The sequence below is a fragment of the Frieseomelitta varia genome, unplaced genomic scaffold, assembly GCF_011392965.1.
Source record: "Frieseomelitta varia isolate USP_RPSP 00005682 unplaced genomic scaffold, Fvar_1.2 scaffold_326, whole genome shotgun sequence".
In the NCBI taxonomy this organism is placed as follows: Eukaryota; Metazoa; Arthropoda; class Insecta; order Hymenoptera; family Apidae; genus Frieseomelitta; species Frieseomelitta varia.
The window spans coordinates 349,605-375,083 of record NW_025110064.1 but is presented as its reverse complement, the minus strand read 5'-3'; the positions used below and the strand labels follow the sequence as shown (position 1 = coordinate 375,083).

The following is a 25,479-nucleotide window of genomic DNA, read 5'->3' as shown; positions in this document are numbered from 1 at the left end:
TATATCTGAAATTTTGAAACAAATCGATTCAACGGATGTCGTATACATAGATCAGGGAAATATTAATCATTTTACTCACAATATTTGTAAATTGGAAAAAATTGAATATTTTATTTTAAATCTAAATATTTACCAATCTAACAATTGTTTGGCGAATGACTGTTGTTCGTTTTCTAAAAATTACTCTTGCAAATTACCAATGAAAAAATTATTTCTCGCTATTTGTTAAGTTTGTTGCGTCGCGTCCGCTTACGGTTGGAACTAACTCAAACTTAATTTCGTGCAAACACTTTGAAATGGAACGTTTCCCGTGATCAACGATCGATTCTAATTTACAAATTATTAGAAGTAGATCTGTGTTTCTATCGTATCTGCGTATCTATTATCTCTCGCGTATTGTCTATCTGTGTGCATAACTTCCGTCTATCTCCTCGGCTGACAGCTGGCCTGTTTTATAGATTTTGATTGATAAATTACCAATCAATTTGAAGGTTCGAATATTAATCTATACATTATTTGTTATATTAATTTGTATAATTATTTTTAATTTAAATAAATTTTTCTCAATAAATAAAAAATCAATTAAGAAAAAGAAAATTTCACTTATGTGGATTTAATCCAATTTCAAAATCTATATTACCATTTTCAATACCTTTTTTTTCTAAATTAGATCATTAGTTTTAATTATTGATATTGAAATTTACTTTATTAATTCCTACAATTTTATATTTAAAACATATAAATTTTTATTGTACACTAAATATAAATTTATTATTTATACATATAAATTTATTATTTACACATATTTATATATTATTATTTATATATATAAATTTATTATTTACACATATTTATATATTATTATATATTTATATATTTATTTATTATATATTTATATATTTATTTATATATTTATTTATTTATATATTTATTTATATATTTATATATTTATTTATATATTTATATATTTATACATATAAATTTATTATTTACACATATTTATATATTATTATTTACATTTAATTAATTATTATTAATTACAGAATGAATAATAGGATATTTATATTGAATATTTTAATTTAAAATAAGAATCATAATCATTAATTTTTAAGTCGAAATTAAATGTAAAAATTCTTTCATATTGCTCTAGAATCTAGGTGAATTCATGTTAATTTAAATATTGTATTATCTGATGTCAACCGCTTTTGGAAACAAAACAGAGTATTCAAACCAAGAATAACAACAAAAGGTACTAACCGTGCTCAAACTTTTTACCAGCATGAAAAAATGGGTGAACCGTTACCCTTAGTTATAAACACTTTGAATTTAGAAGTAGATTCTTCGCGCTGACAAGAAGCCTAACATCTTGAATTAGAAAGTTTCTGTATATTTTGATTACGATTATTATAACCGTCTCGCGATTCGACGAAAAATACTTCGACCACGGTTTTTCGTTTACTTAAACTATCTGAATTACGAACTTGCTTTCGAAATTTTGATTTTTACTAACACAAGATGTACATGTAATAATAAAAACTTGGAGCAGGCCTGGAGTGAAATCCTAACTAATTAAATTTCAGCAAATTTAGTTTATATCATATCGATATTTATTTTTGAAAGGAATTTACAAAATATCAATCTTCTGATCATTTTAAATGTTTCGATGTTTGTACAACTTTATCGATTTCCACGGATTGATATTTAATTAATAAGAATAAAAATTACATTTAATTAATTTATTTAAGAATAAAAATTAAATTTAATTAATAAGAATAAAAATACAAATAAGAATAAAATATTAAAATATTTCTTTGGTTGGCTGTAAGTTCGAGAAAACTGTTCAATCTTAAAGAACCTACCAAGCTTCGTAACACAAACGATACACATTACACATGGTGCGTTGGAATATTATGTACAAACGAACAAGGGATAATTCCTCAAAAGAATTAAAAAAAAATTAAAGAATAAGGAAAAAATATAGAATAACATTTGTGAATTTGAGACTTCGTTTACGAAAGCATAGAGTTTTAGGATTAATCAAATAGGTTTGCTAGTTAATTAATTCTAGACATGACGGAAAGATTAAAAATTTTACATTGAAAACTAAGCGAAAAATGTATTGAGAATAAAATTTTTGTACAAGATACTTCGTTTTCGAGTTTGAAAATTTATCGAGCGCACGCGTGCCAAGACAATTCTTCACGAAACGTATTCAAAATCTATTTTCTTGAAAATGAAACTTTAAAGAACATTTCTTTTTTTACCTACTTTCACATGCGGCTGTTAAATTATTCTCATCCGTCACGTTTAAAATTAACTAAATTCAAATCTATTATTCGTGAATCTTCAAAAATATCAAATTCTCTCGATAGACAAAGGCTCAAAATCAACCAATTTTATATCCTTACATTTCTGAGGAATCATCTCATTCCTAGAATAAGAAAATTAATAAAAAAAAAAAAAAAAAAAAAAAAAAAAAAAAAAAAAAAAAAAAAAAAAAAAAGGAAAACAAGGGGAACGTAACGAAGAAAGACGGCGCGAAGTAGAATGGACGGTAAGTAATGGAAACAGACAGAATCGTAAACGGAAGTGACGTAGAATGAAGCGTTTAGGGGCGCGCGCGAGAGTGAGAGAGAGAGAAGAGAGGGAGACTGCATCGATCTGCAGTTAAATTTCGTGCGAAATTAATCTCAGGCGCAACGATGGCTTATTGCCAAGTCAACGGCAGCAGTTATAGAGGACAAGAAATCTGGTAGCGGGCGTTCGAAAGCCTTTGAGGAATTACGCCCCCTATACATGTACTTAAACGGAAAGCCAGAGACAAAAGAGCGTCCTGATGGACAGTAATTACACGCCGGAATGCAGACGCTTTTACGTAATATTGCTTCAATAAAGAAAATACGTTTTCGACGCGCCGCGCGAACGTTAATGCTGTCGTACGCCCGTTTTATCCTTCATTATGCGAAATTAAATTAACTCTTTTGATACATTTTGTTTTTTTTTTTTTTTTTTTTTTTCCTTACTTTCTTCATTGTGCGTAATGAAACGAAAGATTTATTTACTTGTCACTGTCTCGAAGAGTTATCACGAGTTCAATACGATTCTTGAACGACTTGAATTTGTTGGCAATTAGTATGGTTAATGAAAGTTTATTTGATGTTGTTTTGCGTTGTAAAAGGATTGCACAGTGTTTTTCTTTTCTTTTTTTTTTTTTTTTTTTTTTTTTTTTTTTAGAAGCATTTCGTAATATCGTGGAACGCGACTGTTGAAATAAATGGCATTAGTCGAACAAAAAATGTTTCAATCTTTGCTTTAGAAATTAATGTGAATTATAATTCTAGAAATAATATTATAATGTGCATGTGATTTGTGTCCTATATGTTAATTGTTTCATCAACAGACAATAACGTTTGCAGAAGTCGAAATTTATTAAACAGCAAGTTTCTATGCAAATTTATAATTTTACGTAAAGTAATTACAGAAATAAATACCTAATTTGTTTTGTCCAAAAAATATTACAGATATTTTACTTTTCTTATTCACATTTCTCGCATATTCACGAACATTCATATTTTATTAATTAACTATCTATCATTTTTTTGCACAAATCAATCGGTAATGTCGTTTGATAATACTTTGTTTAACCAGTTTAAGCATCTATTTTCAATTTAATTTGCTGTAAAATTCAGGATTTTAATAGAAAAGCAAATTCGATTGAACGACTCAGCTATCATTCCTAAATCCTCGTCTCAGCTCGTCAAGGAAATTATTGTCAGGGAATCACGTGAAACCTTGCAACGCCGCCTTACTCGAATCCAAGAAAATGTCTAGTATAGAATTGATATTTATCTGTGATTACCGACATGATGGCTCAAGGTACGAGATCAGAGGAAGAAGACGAACTATCACGTTCCGATGCGATGGTTGTCAAAGTGAGGGTGGAAACCGCGCGAGTCAAAGAGCATTCGTCGACGAGTTACCTCGAAGCTTCGCAGGAGAAGATAGAAAAGAAGTTGTCGTCGACGTCGTTGGGTCGTCCGAAAGAAAAGAGAGAAAATGAAGGAAAGAGAGAGAGAGAGACAGAGAGAAGTTCTGCAGTAATATCTGCAGGAAAGTGGCCGCAAAAAGGACGCAACGGTGGAGAAAAACGATTGCCAAGAGAGGCGTGTGTATGGTAATGCGAAATAGCCAGCATTATCTCGTCGTAAATCACGTGAAAAGAGATTTGAAATCTGGAAGCGCTATCATCCACCGATTATGAACGCCTTTCTCCTAGTAGTTGCTCCATTCCAGAGGAAAATCATGTGTACCTGGTAATGGATTTTATTTTGGTTGATTGTAGACAAGTCTTTTTTGATGTATAGAATACTTGATTATTCAGTTCATTGCATTTATCTAGTGAAATATTTCTTTTTTTGTTTAAAATAAATACTTTTATTTCTCGTCAGGTTTGTTAATCCAAGTATTAATAAAATAATTTCGTTAGAACTAGTATCTTTGTATCAAGTACAAGGAACGAAATGTGTTTTTGAATGTTTTAAAACCTCCACAGGTCATTCATCATTCTACATTTTCAAAGTTGATATCGGTATGAGAAAATGACATAATTTGACTCAAAAATATATATTCAGAAATTTCATATACACTAGCTCGTGGAAATATTCGAATACTTATCACAGGGGAACATTTTTATATGTACTATATAAATATTTTGAAATTTTATAACATTGTAATGAAACATTTTATTTTTAAAGAAATCATTCTTTAAATTACAAGATATTTATTGCAAACAAAATAAAGATTAGTGTACGTACAACATAAAGTATGTAACAAACGATAAATGTATTAATGCATACTAAAATTTATTAGTTTCTTGCCTTATAACTTTCTTTTTTTTTTTTTTAAGTAAGTATTAGTTATTGTGACATTTTTGCAATTTGAAGAATTTAAAATTAATATTCGAATTCAAATTCTAAGACTACAATTCGCTCTTTTTGCGAATCAAAATCGCAATTGTGACTCGAACTTATAAGAAATTAATACGATGAATAATTAATTATTTAAATAATTTTATGGAAAGTACTCTACGAAATATATATAGAAAGATATTGTGTAATTTTATATACAATATTTTTAGATTTGCTTTAAACTTGACCAATATAATGATAACAGTTTTAAACTTGACCAATATAATTTTATAACAGTCGTATCATTATTAAACTGGATTTTTGGTAACATAATTTATAAAATAGAACCTTGGTAAAAAAATTGTTTTATGTATTAAATATTTATACATTTGTTCATGTTATTTATATCCTGTGCAATTTTGCACTTTAAAATTTCTTACAAATTTTACTCGTCACTCGTTAATGAAAATTCAAAATGTTCTATATATATCACATAGCTATATTCATAACTTCTCTAAATGTCCCATACTTTTGTGAATAACTGTATATTTATTTTAGAAATAGAATATTGAAGAATTGTTTTTGCTGTAATGCTAGGTGTAAGGTGTAAATTAAAGTTATATTAATTATTACATTGTACAAGATAGTTATATTTGATTGGGAACAATCTCTCATCTAATAATAAAAGATAAATACTAACTTTATAAAATACTAAGATAATGCTACAATTATGAGAGATCGCAAGGATTCTTTAAATAATCATTTAGGCACGAAAAGAAAATAATTTATTTAATAATGAATATTTAATTAATTACTTTGTAATTTAGTTTTCTAATAATATGAGACAGTTTTCTAATATTTTATTCATGTAGTAATTAAAATTCAATATTTTTCTATTTATTATTCTGAGATTGAATTAACGCTTTATCATTTTGTTCTGTTTTTAAATTATATCAGATATTTCTAGATTTCTGTTAAATCTAGTCGCATTATTCGCCTACAATTATTAATATGTACATTGATAAATGAAATAAATTTATACTATTGATCAAACCTAACGTATGCGCGCCATTAGTAGCGAAATTAATAATTGCAAATATATTAATCAAATTTATGCTGTAATTGTTACATATCATTTCAGAAATTGCACCTAATCTATAGTTATTTTACAAATCTAACTGTTTGAACTATATGTTAGTCATTTGATTTCAAATTAAATGCATATTTCAAATGGAAATTAAATGTTAAATACTCGAAATTACAAACTTTTTAAATGTAAATAGATTCATAATAAATTGACAAATTATAATCCATCGTCCTGTAAAAGTTGTCTCATTTTAATTCATCTTGAATTACTGATCATTCAAAAAAATGTTTTAACTAAAATTTGCTTTGTTTCAAGCAAAGCCTTCTGTGATAACTATTTAATCTGTCTAGGTGAAGACATTTCCGAGATTTCAAGAACAAATCCACTTTCAAATGGAATCATATGTTCTTTTATGCATTAATCGATACATCTTTCTATTCTGTATAAAAGAAAAGGGATTAATTAAGTTATAAGGATATTTTAAGTTTAATTTTTTAAAATCTAGTTTTAATTTTTACATTTATTTATTCATGCTTTATTTAAATCAATAATATTTGTATGTGGAAGATTTATTCATTGTATAAATGGAATTCAAAATTTTCGTTTTTATAAAGGAATATTTTATATTTATTCAATAAAAAGAGTAATTATAATATTCTCTTTAATAATATTATGTGATTTTCCTTTTTTAGTTGGATTATTATTCAACAGATTTAATACTTAAAATATATTTTTTAAAGAAAATAAAAATTTTTTGTTTAATTTTATTATCATTTAGAACACTATTAACTATTTCTTATTCAATTCGTATTATAATAAATTTATTAAATAATAAATTAATATAATTTATTTTTATGAAGATAAATTAATAAATTTTTGTATAATATTTATGATAATAATTATATTAATGTATATTTTTTTATTAAAATATTTATCTTAGGTTCTATTATAAATTTAATTTTAATAAAAATGAATTTTAAAATAATATTAATTTTTTAAAAAATATATAGTATCAAATATCTATAGTATCAAAGACGAGGAATTCTTGTATTCACATTAACCTCCTCTTTCATGCATAAATTTTATAAAATTAAAGTTAAAATATCTTCTAAATTAATAATTTTTCGACACATACAGGTTAATACATTTTTATTAACAATGTCGATATGTGTCGATTGTTGTAAAATACCTATATGATTCCATTTAAAAAAGTGAATAAAACCAGAAGAAATTTTATTTCAGACATTTCGTTTCGCATGATAAATAGTTGCGAAGGTAATTATGAGGATGAGACACTCTGTATACTGTAAAATATCAAAAAAATTAAAATATTTATTTATCATTACATTGTAATAATTTATATATTTATTTGACATCAATTGTAATACACTTTAGTGTATAATAATGAACTGAGATGAAAATAAAATAACTGTTAGGGCAACTATAAAATGCATCAAAGTTATAAAATATTCTTTTACACACTTCGAATAAAGTATAACCGATATTGCATGACTAAGCGACATAACACACTTATCGAGCATTCCTTTATCATTCCTTCATGAATATTTCTGTCGTAAGTTAACAAGTCACCAACAGAATTTTAATGGCAAACCGTCTATACGACATCGTCGTTATCTCCTGCATTATTAACAAAAACTGATGTCGTTAATAATTCACATTCTATTAACAAAGCATAAGGTAAAGTCGCGCTAAATAAATGCGAGCTTGAAATCTTCTATGGCCTAATACGATGAAATTTTAGCAGTTAATTGTTTTAATAGATGCGTTAACATAAACACAACACTCATAATTAACATTAATACATTGCTTAATGTTGAAATTAAGGTTACATGTGCATTTTAATGCTCACTATTATATAGTGATACATTTAATTTCAGTAAATTTTCAATGTCAAATGATAAATTACTTCTCATGTCGGAAATGTTTAGTTATTGATAAACCACGAAAGTCATCATTAAGTCACTGATAGTGAATGTAAAGATAGCTAAAAAAAAAACCGCAGCTATACTGATGTAACAGCTTCGTAAAACTCTGTTCAACATTTTAACAAATAAACATACTTTAAGCACTTTCTTTTAAGAATTTTCACGTAAAATTTTGTCATAATATAATATACATCCATATTTTTAACGAAAATATTAACAAATACTCAGAAATCATTGAAATATATAATAAATATATAATAATAAATATATAATAAATGTATAATACATATATAATCTGTACAGTCTGTGTTATATAAAATTGTATGTGCATAATTTACACATATAATTACAACGTAATACAAGTTTCTTTTATTTTGCCCCTTCGATATCTTCGTTATTTTTACCAATACAAAAGAAGCATTTGGAGAAAAATTTTCCTTGAAATTGCCATGATTTTTTTTATACCAAATTATTTAAAAGTTAATAGATCACACATATCTGAAATGCATTTCTTCTTGTCTATAACAATATGCAAATGTATGGAAATATATGGTCTATAATTTATGGAAGAAAAATATCCCATTATGATTGAGAGCGAGAACAAACAACGACTTTGAAAACGTGAAAAAAGAACGATTTTTTAAAGAAATTGAACATGAACATGAACAACGAATATTTCGTTTGAAAATAAGTAACTTTGTTCTGACACATTTTTTTGTATCAATAAAAATACACATCGCTATAAGCAAGATAGAAGAAACTCCTGTATATAAAATATCAATAAAATTAGTGTCAGTGTGTATCTGAAAATATTGTCTAATAATACTTATAAATATTTTTCAATTAAACATTAATTATATATCTGAAATAAAAAGCAAAGGGACTTAAATAATGATTTAACTATGTTTGCACAATTGTGAATGCACAGAGTATACACAATCACAGAATATACACAATTGTGAATTGCACGATTCTATAATGTAAGTGAATTCAAATAATAAATTCCATAATAAATTCGAAATACTATACGAAATGTATTAAATAAACAGATAAATAGAAACAAGTATGGCAGAAAAAATTTCTTAGAATAAATTAAATATATAGAATAATTCACACGCATACAAAAGTAATGTGTGTAGTAGCAGTTTCCAACAAAACTAGATATTTATGAATATTTTCATAAAAATAAATAAATAATATTTTTTATATGAAATTCATTCTAGAGATTTCTAAGAATATGTACATGTCCTTTCTTTGTTAAAATATTTTAAATAAAACTAATTTTTATTGAAATTTTTAATTTATTAAAAGCTTTTCTCCAACTTTGAATTTCCTAGAAATACATGAAATACTAATATCTACTAAAATATTCTTATGCAATTTTATTTGAAAAAAAAAATGCTACTTAAGAGAATTCATACATTTTATCAGTGTAAAGAAATTTCAAATTTCAACTTTTGATTGTTCTACTAATAGTAAATAACAAATAAATCGAATATTGGTCTTTTACGAACCGTTTATGATCAGTTGAAGAATGAAAGAACAACTGACGAGTGATAATTTTCTTTTGCTCAAGTATAGGCAGTATTTACATAGATAATAATTTCCAAAAATTTCTTAAAACTGTTTCAATTTATTCTCATTGCTCTCGTGAAAAATAGACAACTGTAAGATTGACATTTGTCAATATGTAGTTTCTTTTTCTAATAAAATTATACTTCCAGAATAAAAATATCCCTAATCCCTAATTAATTGAAAATTGTCAATGAAAAGACCATTTCTTTTCATTCTCGATTGTAAATCTACTTAGACGTGTATAAAAAAACCAGAGTAAATGTTCAATTCCTAAATTAGCTTTTCCGCTGCTGTTTCTTTAATAAGACGTTCATTAAAAGAAGAAATAAAGAAAAGTCACTTTTCGTTACTTTTTAGAAACAAACTTTTAAAAAAATTATAACAGACAAAAAATAACCACAATTGAGGAAAACCGCTAAACTAGAAATTTACCGATCGCCTAAATTCAAAATTAGCAATAGTCCATTTCTTTCTTTTTTTCTTTTTCAATTTTTTGTCCTCTCTGAGCGTGCAGCGCAAAAGCTAGAAAATTTGCAATTAAGAACGGGAAATATTACTCACCCAGCAAAGAACATGAGGAGGAACCAAGAACCGGGAACAGCAACCACAAGTATCGCGTCTTCTGCATGCCTATTACCAGCAAGACGACACGGAATGCACGCGAGTATGAGCAGATTGCTGATCAAGAATATGAGCTTGGCGGGCTCGTGACTCTGTAAGGTAAATGTGCAGGTGAAACGTCAAAGGTAGCACGTATTCTTGTACGCTTCACGGCTTCCCGCAGAGGAATCGATAGACGCTATGGAATTTCGGTACGTGGCAACGCGTTGCGTCGCCAAGCAAACGATCTATGTATAATTGCACGGCGGGATCGAGATTCCCTCGAGGGGGAAATCATTTTCAACGTCGATTTTCTCAAAAAGGATTCGACGGCAACGTCGATACGCGATATCACAGGTTAGTAACTCGCGATACGGTCGCGTACGTCACGTCATCCTAATTATATCGTACACTTGATGTCTAACGCTATCGAGCAAGCCAGGCTAATTACGAATTACGTATTCCCCGGTACGAGAATGCTGAATGAGTGACACGATTTACGAGTGAACCCGATATTGTGTATTCAGCATTGTCAGTCGAGAAATCGCTTCTTTCAGATAAAACGACGCAAATTTGTGTTTCATCTGCTTCCGTTTCAAGTGCTAATTGCCAGATAGAATCCGATAGCGGAACGGTGTTTTAGAAAATCGTGAAATTGAGAACTAGAAAATCATAAGTTGTCAGATTTTAGAGTACAGGGTATTTTTGTAGCACGTGGGAATCGAAGAGGTCCGAGAAAATCGAGTTTACTTGCTTACTGAAAATTTACTAAGAGTATACTTGACATTAGATATAGCTGATGTGTGCTGCGAGATGCAATAGCACATACTTGAGACGCATGATTGAACATTTTCAATCATCTACAAGTTGAAAGCTGAGATACATTATACAGATACATGTGACACTTTTTACTTATGTCTGTCGATTCATCCTCAAAAATATAGAAATTTAAGTATGTGCATGTATATTATTATAGCGACTGTAATTACAAGAATATTATAATTTTTAAATCCCCTTCTTTTGGCATACAATTAATTACAGAAATCCATCTAAACGAACAACAATAAAAAAAAAAAAAATTGCATCGAAATATACCTCCTTTTGTCTATTATACTCTACTATAGTTCGTTACAGTTCACTGGTGGTTCGCTCAACCTTCGACGGCTACCGCGCGATTCGAAATTGCCTCGGTCTCGATCCAAGGGAGATATCGGTAAATGAAACAACGGGAGACGTTTCGTGAGAGAGCGTAACTTTCACGACTGGTCCCGCAGACGTGCACGCCGCCCGGAATGGATACAGTCAGGAAGCAAGATTCTCTCTATCCCTCGGGCTTACCAACTGTTTCATAAATGACAGAAGACCGATGTTGATGACTTCGCCGCCTAGTTGCACCAGAATGTAGCTCAGCACGCCTAACACTGTGATGCACTCAGCGATCACGCGTGCGACTTCCGTGATTTCCTCCGGCCATGTCAAGAGCGTAGAATCCATGTTCGACGGTCTTAGGTAAACGGCCAGCGAGAGTGATGTCAAGTGGAACACCAGGATGATCAATCGTTTCAGGAACTGCAACTTTCATAGAGACGTACGGACATTGAATTACTATGTATTTATTTTTTGTCAGATTGCTGCATAAGCGGGCGTGTTTACAGTGTTCTTGTTTTCACTGTTCACGGCACATAAACGTGTGTCAGGGTTTTAGCTTGAAATTTGTAGAAGTTTAGAGAATTTACAATTGATTATAAATCTCAATTAGTTTCGATAGCAAAACTCAGAATTGAGCATAGTGCGTCGACGTATTAAGGTTCAGATATGTAATTAAAAATATATTCTTGATTTATATTTATCAAGAGATGTAAAAGCGACTCATATGTCTAGCTGCGAACCTAATCAAGATATTTTGAAATTTAATAAACAAGCAGTAATAAAAAAGACTTCATTGCATTGCATTAATTACATTAATATTATTTTACTATTCACAGATGCTTTCTCGTCTCTCTACACAATTGCAAGGTGTTTTAACCGCGAACAAGAGACATGGGAAATTAATATGTTTTTTCTATAAAAAAAAATTAATGGAGTATCCAATTAACGATTAAAATTGGAAGGAATTTAATTGTTACTGAAAAGAATAGAATCATTATTTATAATTAACAATAAAATCGAAATTTTTCCATTAATCGTGATTAAAGATTATTGAAAAAATTTAATCGTTAATCGCTGATTTATATTTTGCCCTCTGGCAAAAGTATCATGCAGACAAAGGGATAATTTCTAGAAGATGATGGAACTGTTTCCTATACCTGTCATCCCACGAGTCACTCTCTCATGAGATGGTAATTCTGAAAACCTTCCACATACTTCCTGATTTGTCTTGACAGATTTTCCGCTCCGCGAAACTAGAGTTCTTTGGAAAGGACAGATGGAGACTTTGAGGAAGTCACAGTACAGTAACTAATAATTCAGTAATCAAGTTCTCAATTCAGTAACTAATAATTCAATAATTAAGTAGCCAGTAGTCATTCAGTTCAGTCAGTCAGCTTAGTGAATAAGTAATCAGCGCAGTCAGGGATCTTAGAATTCATCAAGTCAAATCAGAATTATTAATTCCCACATCAATGGAGATGGTCTCTCTGCACGTGACCAACACCAGTCGTGAAAGAGTGATATCATGACTCCTTTTGGTCACTTTGTCCCCATGTGATTTTCATATTTGTAATAAATATTTAGAGATATATTTAGAATATATCATTTTCCTTTTATTTACAAACTATAGACCTGAAGAAAGACGTTTTCATGAGATGTTACAAAATTGTTATTAATAATAAACATAAATATATCTGCAAAATAAAAATTTTTCATCCTGTTTAAAAAAAGATATTTCTTGTAAATTAAGAAAGTTAAAAAGTTGTATGTTGGTGGAAATATATATGCGATAAGAAGCTTATGGGATCGGTATTTATAGGAAAGATCATTTAATCTTGCTAATATTTTTAAATAAAATAAATATATAAAACATATAAACACATAAAAGTTTTCAAAGTTTTCAAACAGGTTGATATATTGATCTCACCAGAATAATGCATGATAAAGGGAAAATGAAAAATAAATGTACAACATAAGTCCAAAAGCTCATTCTTTGATACCAGATATCCGAGAATTTCTCATAATATAATATAATATAATGTAATCTAGTGTAATGTAATGTAATGTAATATAATGTAAAATAATATAATATAATATAATATAAGATAGTATACTAAGTTTTAAGATTTGACTATTAGACTTTCATTGGTTTCAAGACACAAGAAGATCCAATTGAAATAAAAAATGATTATTCTATAATAATTTTAAATAAAGAAAATTGTAGATAGTCTTCAACATCGACTTCAAAACGCAATATTCATTCAGGAAGAAGATTACTCGAGTGGAATGATTGAAAAGAAAAGGTTCTGAAGGTGTTATATATCATGAGCTCCTATGACCAAATGAAACTGTTTCAGCTAATTGCTATTCAACATTATATTATTCAACAAATTACAAATAAGAATTAATCAACAAACGACAAATAACAAGCAAAGGATGAAAGATGATCCTTCTGCACGACAATGCAAATGTATTCATTATTCAATTTTTAGATATTATATAGATAGATAGATAGATAGATATTAAATATTATATTCAATAATATTCAATAATTTTTGAAATGGATAGATAGATAGATATTAAATATTCTATTCAATAATAGCTGTATCTAACAAAATAGGTCTCTCAATTATTAATTATCAATTTGAATTTGGAAAAGAAGAGTTTCCGCTGTCTCCAATAATTTTCAAATATTCTATAAAACCTGTTCTCAACTATTTTTTTCAATTCTTCGTATATGATAATTGTCAATAAAGAGATATAAATCAAATATATTGTTCACTTTCTCCAAAAATTTCAAAAATCGGTAGGAAATAGTTAAGAAACCTTTCTCATAAGATACATTCACAACGCGCAGTTACTTCCACTTAAAAAAAAAAAAAATATGCAAATGCGCTCATGTAGTGTGCAACGTTGAAAAATGACAGTATCTATAACGCATAGATCTTTCTCACGAGCACATAAATCGCCGTTACTCCAAAAGAAAAAAAAAAAAAAAAAAAAAAAAAAAAAAAAAAAAAACCAAAACAGGAAAAAAAAAAAAAAAAAAAAGGAAAATATAAAGCCAGCACAGGTAATAAAAGATAAACTGTCCAAGCGATAATCTCAAACCCCCCAAATAAAAGTACACTCGCGTATAATAATAAACGTAAACTCCCGTTAAATTATTGTGTTGTTTGAATTAACAGATACACGAATAGTTATTTGCTGATGTTCAAGTAACACATATTCTCGACTGTCTGTGGAGTTGTTCTAATGACGTGTTACCATCAAATGTGTTTCGTGATTAATTACACTACAACCGTGCTAATCTCTGTGTACAGTATCATGGCATAATTGGTCATTTGACGCTTGTATGCGGTTTAAACGTGGTCGTGATTAGTACTATAAGTGGAATATGTCACAGATGTGCCGTGCCATTATAATGTTCCTCCGTACTTGTGCAGGATGTTCCATTAACTCCATTACAAGTTTCTTCAATGTTCGTAATGAAAAATCAATTTAGTCTTGATCGTTCTACGTGTATGCCTGTGAATGAATTAAAAAAAAAAAAAAAAAAAAGAAGAAGAAAGCATTCCGAACATAATGAAATATCGACATAACGAAAAATCAAAAACGAAATTCCTGAAAAATTTCTGCACGTGTCTTCCTTTTTTTCAACTTTCCTGTTAACTCGACCAACCTCTTTTCACATTTTTATTGATATTTTCGAAATAATACACGCCCCGATGATTATCGTATAACATTTTTTTTTTCATTTCCCATATGGAAAATACAGTCAGCGATATTTAAATACGAAATTTCAATAAATTCCGCGTGATTTTTAACGTTTTATGTCCGTGTTTTAAAAGTTGCTTCGAACAACAACGAAATTAATCAAAATAATTAATGAAAGCTTCGAAAATATACATATGCAGCTGCGATCGACAATTCACGAATAAATGATAACTATACATGGAATGTTACGTTTCTAATTTCGCGAGAACAATTTCATATTTTCTTTTTTCTATGATGTGAAAGTCGTGGAGGACGCGATATCGTATATATAAACTTAATAATATAAACTTTATATAAACTTAATAATAATAACTATATATAAACTTAATAATAATAATATAAACTTATATATAATAATATAAACTATATATAAACTATATATAAACTTAATAATAATAATATAAACTTTCAGAAACTTTGTGCTATGAAGTTAGTAAAATCTTGTAATCACTCGCATGCCTGTCTGTATACATACAGAGTATAAAAAAAATAGATTAGACGTGGATTCTACTCTTTCAGATTGGTGGAGATTTAGTGAAAAAAAGTTTCCATAAAATTAACCTTGATCTCGAATTTCAAGGTCAAAGTTTTTTTTTACTGCATCTTATTCCACTCATTATTTTTTTATATCATCGTTCCATTCATATCATTATATTCATATTATTACTTCATTTCACTTTTATTATTTCTGTAATGTATGTACACGTACGTGTAATATATAAATATTGCCATAATTAATACGGTCAATTTAAATGCAAACTGTAGTAAATTGATAAAGTTAGTATACACGAAATTTTCGGTAAATAGATGCGAAAGTGAAATACTTCAAAATTAAAAACGCACAACAAATTAATTAATCTTTCGAATTAAATACGGAATGTTAATTATTGATATTAATATACGTAAATTTATTCTAACAACGACAATCGTTATACAATAATGTATTTAATTATAAATTATTCTCTATGGTAATTTTTAATATTTTGCGCAGGGAATTTAAAAAATCTTTTTTTTCTTTTTATTTCAGTAAAAATAACATGCGATAAAACTGTCAATAAACCCTGTGCTGTATAATCGAATAATTTAATTCTAAACACCATCGTCCAAAAATATTCATCTGGTTCATATTTTGCTTATTTCTAACAGGATGGAATTTAATTATAAAGGATTACAAATATTACAATGAATCATAATATTATAAAAATTACAAATTAATGTTATTTTTTATTACAACTGTGAATAATATTATTGAATATAATTTCGTCCCAATTGATTTTTAGAAATCAATAAAGGAAAATAAAATATAGATGTCGAATTGGAAAAACGTATTTTTGAGATAAAGAGAAAGTACTAATAATTCATACAATGACTATTCATCTTCAGTTATATTGATGGCAATAAAAGAGAAAATTGATTTCTAATTCATAATTTAAGATTGTGCTGATTTTATGAGAGTTAATAAATAATTCTTATAATCATCAGTTCGTAAATATTCTAGATCAGCAGATATTCTAACACTTGCGAATGGGCACTGGATTTGTATAGAAGTGGACAAAAGTATTCGCACGCCTAATGAAAAATTTATTGATGTTTCAAATTGCTTGAAAACTTCGTGAAACAAAATTGTACAATACATCTAGCTCTTTCTTTACATTTTTACAACGTGAAATCTCTACTTTATCAACCTTGAGTTCTTTTTTCTTTTCAAGAATGTTTCAATGTCATAGAAAAGCAAGGATACTTTCGTTAATGAAAATTGTAAAAATTTAAACGCTTCCAAAATATCACTGAAAAAATTTTTGATAATTAAATCTGTCACAATGTCGAAGATCAAATACATCAATCCCTTGAAACTTGTATCCCTTTTTCCTTGTTTTATTGAATCTTGAATGCCAAACATTCAAGAAATCCTAGAGTTTCGCCTAACTCTAATGTCTGAAGTCCAATAAAATGGTGAAAAAAAATTGTACAGCAGGTTTTAAGAGGTCGTTGGAAAGAGAAGGTTCCAATCTTCAAGACCATGAAAAAAATTTTCAGGAAGTGATTTGAATTTTTACAATTTTCGAGAACAAAAGTATCTTTGCTTTCCCACTTGCTACATAATTAAAAAACATTTTTAAAAGAAACTAACACTGAGATCTCGAACTTCATACTTTAAAACGAAGTCAATTAGATTTTTATACGATTATTTTTTATGAAGCTACAACAGTCTAAAGTGTAGGCAATTTTTTATCGAGTGTGCAAATACTTTTATCCACCTTTGCGTATCTCACGTAACATATCGTATCGTATAACATTTGCATGCATTTAAAAGTAGATGGCTGTAATAATTTTGCTGAATCTTCATTTTGGTAATAACCGATTTGTTAAAAATAGCAAATTAAATACATCAGCATATACTATAGTTATTAACACAAGTATAATGCTACGGTAGAAAATTGAACATATTTGAAATGCAATAAAATGCGTAGAATACGTAGTGAACAAACTAACGTTTTAATTCTTACTGCTTTAATATTACAGTATTAGATTATTTAATATATAATATTTAATATAATTACAAGTATAATGCTACGATAGAAAATTGAACATATTTGAAATACAATAAAATGCGTAGAATACGTAGTGAACAAATTAACGTTTTAATTCTTACTGCTTTAATATTACAGTATTAGATTATTTAATATATAATATTTAATATAATTTAATATAAACGTTTCCTGTGCGAGTATGAATTTCTTTTATTTGTATTTGTTTTTAATTTAATTTTCATTGAAAATTTCATAAATTTCATAAATTTTGAATGTATTAAAATTTATAATTAAAATTCAAAACATGATATCTATCACGAAGAAATTTCGTTTTCGTTTTCACGAAAGTTCAGTTTAAAAATTTATAAAATATATTAAAGAACAGTTAGTCAATCTAGTAATTAAAATACAAAACTAATTCAGCAATTTGACAAATCAAAAGTACATTACAGTAACAAAACTACATTAGAATTAATTGTCGAAATTGTTTAATTAGAATCAATTGTACGAAAGTACATTAGAATTAATGTGCCTTTAATTCGTTGGGCTAAGTTACGTGTGTTGTAACGAGGATAACATTTTCGACAATGCTTGTAATACAACAGAAAAAAAGAAATGAATAATTAGCAAAAACTTGTTGCATCATTCTCTAATTGTATCATTTTAGGAATCTTGCTGTTTAAGTATCTTCAATTTTTATAAAAGATCTTAATACATAGTATTAAACAAAATTAAATTTAATAAAAAATTTGAAATAATTCAAACTCTTGTTTGAAGTCTAAATTTTTGATGGATTTAACTCACTATTATGCGTAAACACAAATATTTTACTTCTGTCTCATTTGTTATACAATTCAACTGAATAAACATTTTGATCTTTTAAAATTCCAGTTGTATTGCTGCCAAGTTTTAAGACTTGAAATAAAAAAAGATTATAATTTAACTAAATAAATATTTATTGTAACATACGTGAGATAGGAGACATACGTCAAACACAGTCATGATACAAGGTAGCCATGAGATTTTCATCAATTCGTGCAGGAACACAGTTCTACATTAAAATCAAACATTAATTTCGGGGACCTGTTTCAGTCAGTACCAATCATAAGCAGACACAATACAAGTACATTTGCACACATAAGATGATAATAGTCCATGACAATAAATATCTAACGATATAAATATCGGTGTCAAAATGTGGTGGAAAAATCACAGTATTGTATGATCTACAAAGATATAGAAAAGAAACAAAAACTTAGCATAATAGTAGTGAATAAAAGTAGTAAAATAATAGTATAACAGTATATAAAAGTAGAGACAGTGTATAAAAGTAGACAGTATATAAAAGTAGTACATATGATAAGAAAGTAGCTTAAAATAAAATTAAAATAATTTATTTAATTATAAAATATTAAAATATTCTTTTGTGAATTTCTGTCACGTTTCACTGATTGTTCTAATATTACCTTTCACAAGCTAAATTACTATCGTTCCAACAGTGTCAAGTACAAGTAATTCTTCTCACATTTTCAATAATTTCTGCCGTAGGTACAATTAATAAAAACAATGAAGTCTGAATTACTTGATCTACCCTGAACGAAACTACAAATTATCACAAATCTTTCAACGTGCACGATATAATAATCAAGTAGACATCGAGCGTTACGCGAAAGCCATCCATCTCCGTCGCTTCGACTTTTTTTTTCTTATCGTGCGTGTCCGACACGTCAACCCTAATAATAATCGTGGAATGATAATTGGACGTGGGTGTCAGCTGTCCTAATTGTACGAGCTCGTGCCAAGGAGCACTACACAGGTACACATCAGAAATTTTCGTTGCTCGAATAAGTACGCGCCAGCGTATTTCAAATTATTCCGGTGATTATCGAGTGACGTCGAGTAGACGTTGGAGTGACTCGGAAACGATTGTCACTCGCGTGCTCGACGGTCGGACGATCGAGTGGCATCGACAGGGTTTTCCAGGGTTTTCCTGGGAAATGGTGAATGCGGGGGCGTTCGATTTATTTCGATCGGCCGACGGCGCGGATGATATCGGTAATCTCTGAATGATCTCGTGGAACGATGGTCGTCGACGTCCAACTGATTGCGGTCATAATCGTGCACGGCCAATGGTACTTCGTGCCTCGAAAGGGTTAATGAGCAGATGTTTTTAAATCGCGCGCACATTTATTTCGTATTCAAACAACGATGGTTCTCGCGTTCGAGATTTGTCTTGATAACGAGCTCTCTACGACCACCGTGACTACTGCATGCATGTGTGTATACGGTGATGAATATAAACGCTAACGGAAGCACACTTTTGCCGCTTGCAAGTGTCGGCGAACTTTTTCGTCGATTTGCGGCAACACGGTATTTACGTACAGAGCGTTTCAGGTTTCTTCTGTGGAATGATACCGGCGTATTCATAGGAAGAAAGACAAGAACTTTCACGCGGCCTCGTGAATTCCGTGTGAAAACGTTATAACGAAAATACGAAATGAGAGTAAACTATCATTAACGCCAATGACGGATAAACGAGGGGGATAAACTTTTTGATTTGCAAAATAATCAAACATCGTTTACTCGAGGGGAACAAAGAAATTTGTGATGCATTCGCTGAAATTGAAGGAAATCAAGAAATTTTGAATTTTTTTTAATTTTTTAAGGCAATCAGAACTCGACGAAATTAATATCTATAAATATTGTAAATCTATTTCCATGTTGAAACTGACGTTTGAAATTTTTGTAAAATGTTATATTGTATTTTAATAAAATTTATGAGTTCGTGCTTACAATACAACTATAATATATATATTTTATTTTCACCTGCTAACAGAACATGCTAACATCATTTTATGAAAAAGTATCTGCAACATTCTGTACAACAGTGTAAATAATTATAAACTAAAAAAGAATTCGTATATTTAATATTCTGATGAATTATAGATTTCATAATATAGATATCAATAATGATTTTATTTTTCTTTTAATTGTACAAGAATTATAGAAAAGTAATGGATTAACGATAATAAGAAGCATTGCAATTTGCTATAGAATCTGGAAACTATTTTTGATCTGAAATACCTATAGCTACAAATAAAAATAAATAATAATAAATACGATAAAAATCCTGATAACATAAATATTAAAATTGATTAAAGTAATGACAGAGAGTCATACATTTCAGTTTTTTATTTTATTTAGGCATTTAATTTTATTTGGTATTTATATTTTTATCAGAAATCGAAATAAATAGTTATCTGTTGTTTTTAAAACAAAAATCTGTTCGAGCATGTATGTTTCATTTAAGAAAATATTTATTTCTAAATTTTTATGGGAAAGTTCAATAGCAACAAGTTATTTTTTGCATTAAAGTTAATGACTTTAGGAGATAAATAAATCAAATTATTTTTATTTGTAATATTATATAATATAGTATTACTGGAAGTTCAAATTAAACTGTAGTTTGATGCAATAACAATTGACCAACCAAATTGATGATTGAAACACGGATATTACATTTCTTTATAAATGTGTTTGCATTCATTAATATGCCTTGGCTTCATAACTATTCATTTTAAAAAGAAACACAAACAAGCTTGAAATTATTAATTGAATTTATTACAAACAACGTATTCAGAATATTTAATATTGTTGCTATACTATAATGGTACTGAATAATATTAATATTGTTATAATACTATATAAACATTATAATGATTGAGAATTTCTTTAATATTATTAATGAACGAATTACCTTTTCTTTTAATTATTATAGTAAATTCTATCCAAAATGAAACTTTTATTTTCAAGAACTGTTATTTATCTGTTCTAGTTGGAATTTATAATGTGAGGACATTTTTAAAAAAATTATACGGTTCATGTTTTAAATAAATACAACTCATCAAAAAGTTGAATAATTTTTCCTATCTCTGAATTTTATTAATTTTATATTTCTAATTTTAAAGTAAATGAAATTTTTACTATAGTACTGGATCCATGTACAGGTACTTTCATAATCCAAATTACCATAACTTTCAAAAGTTCATAAATTTTCTACTTGAATTTGAAATTTAAAATTTTTCAGCTTGATCTTTATCTTATTTGACAAATGTTCTAACACTTATAGGCCGATACGTATATCATTTATTATTAAAAAAAATTAAATAATGTTTGGAAATTTTCTTTTTCCAACATGTTTTTTCATTTTTGAAGTAACTGATTAGTTATAAGTGAAGTAAATTTTAATTTATATATAGATTGTACACGATTGGAAACTATCGTTATGTATGAATAATTACTATAGTTAAGACATAATAGAACTTACGATAGAATTTTATGTAACAAATTCTTAAGTTTAGTGATTATATTTGAAAACAATCGAACGTTTATACAACAAAAAAATAAAATATATGCTATATGAGACTTTCAAGTATTCTAATAATAATAATAATTCTAATAATAATAATAATAATATATAAATTGATATAACACTTACTCGAACATTCTGTGCTTGATATCTTTTCTGTTACCCTATTAATATCCATTTGAAATCTGGAATTATTGCGATGGTGCTTTTTTTACAGAGTTTCATTAGAGAAGTTTTTGAAGAAAACATACGCTTGAAAATCATACGCTTGAACAAAGCGGTTCGAGTTGTTTCGTATTTTCCAAAAAGTGATAATATTATCACTGAAATGTAAATTATGCGACTGTAATTTTCGTCTTTGGTCAACTGTTCGTTAGTCTCTAATATTCCATTATTTTCAACGAAATAAATAAATAAATAAATAAATAAATAAATAAATAAATAAATAAATATATATATATAACATAATTATCTGCAAAGATTTAAACAAAATTAATATTCATTTAAAACGATTGATCTTATGTTATACATTGACAAACAAAGAAACAATTCAAAATTCAACATTCTGGAAATTTCAAATAATAACAGCAATCAAAATATTTGATATACTTTGTGTACAGTAAACGTTAATGAGTTAATGGGATAATTATATATTTCTCAGTTGATAATGACAACGCATTTTTTTTTATATTATAAATATTATATTATATTATATTATATATAACATAATATATAATTATATAAATATTATATAATAATAATATAAAATTATATTATATATTATTATATTTTTTATATTTTTTAAACATAATTACGTTATAAACAAAAAAATATTGATTCTGAATCTTCGTTAGAACAACCGTATAAGATGTACAAAAATCATTTTAATATTTTTAATATTTAATAAAATGTCTCATCTCTTTGTAAACGATCATAGTTATGTCATTGATAAACTTCATTAAAATAACTAATTGAGTACATATCTCCCAAATCGATTTTCTTCAAAATAATTTACAAAAATTTTCTGTTTCTATATTCTCGTTTTACTTTTTCTCGCAGAATTATATTTTTATACTTTTATTTCATACTTTTTACTTTATAACACTTCAACACCAGTCAGACCAAAAAGTCTCTATTTGCACGACATTAAAACTTCAAAGGACAATAAATAAATAATATTTAAACAATAGAATTTAGAAATGTAAAATCTATTATCAATGCAAAGAAGAAGAAATTTACATTCGTTTGTTAACAATCAAACTAACAAAAAAAAGAAAGGATAATGTAATACAAATAACAGAGAGGAAGTTATGTGTAATGTGTTACAAGTTAATGTGATGAATTGAAATTTCTCCGACTGTATTGTATTATAAAATAAAGTGGAAGTTTCTTATAAAACTATTCTATCTTCCACTTTCATTCCTTTTCTTCATAATGGAAAATTACACTGCGATGAATCGAAACTTTTCAGACTGATTGTATATTAGACGTAAGCCTAAAAGAATAATAAGTCGATATTATAAGATTTTTATCCTCCAATTTTGTTTTCCTGTTTCTTGATGAAAAATTACGTTGTTCGATAATACTAGATTTAGCAAAACCGCCGCGTGTGTCAGGCGTGCGAGTAGCAAAATACCAATTAAATTCTTTAAGCGTGTAAGCAAAGGGCGGGAATTCCTAACGGGAACGGTCTAATGGATACCATTGCTCTCGCGAAAGCGGGAGGAAGCTAGTCTAGCTAGAATCCGTGAAAAATGTCCGGAAAGGAGGTGGTAGCGAGAATATTGTCACGTGGACGCACTTACCCGCGCAAAGGTCTTCCATTTTTCCTCGAGTAATCGCTGAATAATACCACCGTCCAGCATGTCCAAGTGCTCCTCCTTCGTACCGTTCAGAATGATAAATAGCGCGGAGTTCCAGTCTGAAATAGAAATTCGGAGAGGACCATTTGCGGTTAATGGAACATCACTTTAGGGTTCTCTCTACGTCGCGATAATTATGGGTTTTGCATTAGCGGCTATATATATTAGATGCACGAGTTTCCACAGGAGGAAGACCGGCGAAGGGGGGAGGGACGCTGGCTTTTTCTGTAACCGCGCCACGTGCGCTGGTTAAACTTTCTTGCATGTAAAGATAAAAGTTTACGCCGGCCCATCCCGATTCTGCCGGCCGCGGAAGAATTCCATAGAATCGTTAATCTGCTGGCCGAACTTGCCAAAACTCTAGGCTATAATGTTAGTTCCATGCACTGGTTTGAATTGTCGCGCCGAACCCATGTAAATGACGACTTCCGCGCGCCGTTAGCGTTGGTCAGTAACGTACACGCCATGATAGAAACGAATTTGCGCAATGAACGTATATAAAATACTGCCAGCGAGTGTACGTACACGTTCGTTGAAAGTGAATGTGGAAGATGTGAATCGTTTGAAATCAGCCGCCGCGACTATTATAACCAGAATTTATAAAATTATAATTTATAGAATATCAATTTCGTTTTTTCTTGTCTCTTTTGCTAGTAAATGTTTTTCATTAGAAACGACGATTACAAAAAATTTCTTCGTTATCAGCAATCATTATTGAGAACAATTTATTTCGGTTGTTCGCAACGGTTATCGATAAGGAAAATTCCCGCGAAATTTAAATTGGAAAGTAACTTTGCGGTTTTTAAAATGTTTTTTCAATGCGTTTGCGAAGAATTATTTCGATCGAATGTAAACTAATAGTTTGCATCCGCAGTTTGTTACACTGGCAGAATTTTTCTTGTCTTTTTATAAACGATCGAAATAGAATTTCGCTCGTCGATAATGAAAAAAACTTTTAGTCACTTGTAATTGTTATTCGTAACCGAAACGTTCAATTTCTTTTAATCATGCAGTTCTTTGGAAGTCTACATTTTGAGATTAATATTAACTTAAATAATAAATAAGCTTCAGTAACTGATTCTTCTCAAAATCTTCTCAAAAGATTTTTGGGACAATTATTATTTTTGGTCACTGTTTGAAATTAATAAGTTTACATCCACTAACAATTAAAGCACAGCTTCGTGAAAGTTTATCTGAACTTTTGCTAATTGGAATTGGAGAAAAGAAAGTTTCTGAAACAAAATAATAAAGAAATCTTTTCGATTAATGTTTTCATTTGCGACGGTATCTTAAAAGATTATGATATTCCAAGGTACAGTCCTTCGTATTTAAAACTAATGACAAGCAACTGAGACGCTTATAAAACTAAAAGTACTTTCAGTTATACTAATGAATTTAAGCTAATAATAGTTTACGTTTACTCCTTTCCACTTTAATATATATATATATATATATATATATATATATATATATATATATATATATACTGTGAGCTTGAATTCATAGGCTTAAATAATTCAAATGCTATGATAAAATAAAAAGATAGAAATCAAAAACAGAAATTGCATTTAAAAAAACATTCAAATACGTAAATATTTAATTGATTCCTAACTATTCCATATCCAAAAATAAGTCGAAAATAAAAAAATACAATTCTGTGACGTAAAGTTTCATTT

At 28.4% G+C, this 25,479-nt stretch overlaps 1 protein-coding gene across 1 annotated transcript in view; it reads right to left on the bottom strand.

Annotated features, from left to right (window-relative positions):
* Positions 1 to 25,479, bottom strand: part of LOC122530087 (transient receptor potential cation channel subfamily V member 4) — a 104,087-nt gene that overhangs the window by 60,431 nt on the left and 18,177 nt on the right. Inside the window, exons 3-5 of the mRNA XM_043656746.1 lie at positions 23,747 to 23,862; positions 11,454 to 11,690; positions 10,077 to 10,228 (exon numbers count right to left, since the gene is read on the bottom strand). Coding sequence (XP_043512681.1) covers positions 10,077 to 10,228; positions 11,454 to 11,690; positions 23,747 to 23,862 — 505 coding nt within the window. The remainder of the gene's footprint in view (positions 1 to 10,076; positions 10,229 to 11,453; positions 11,691 to 23,746; positions 23,863 to 25,479) is intronic.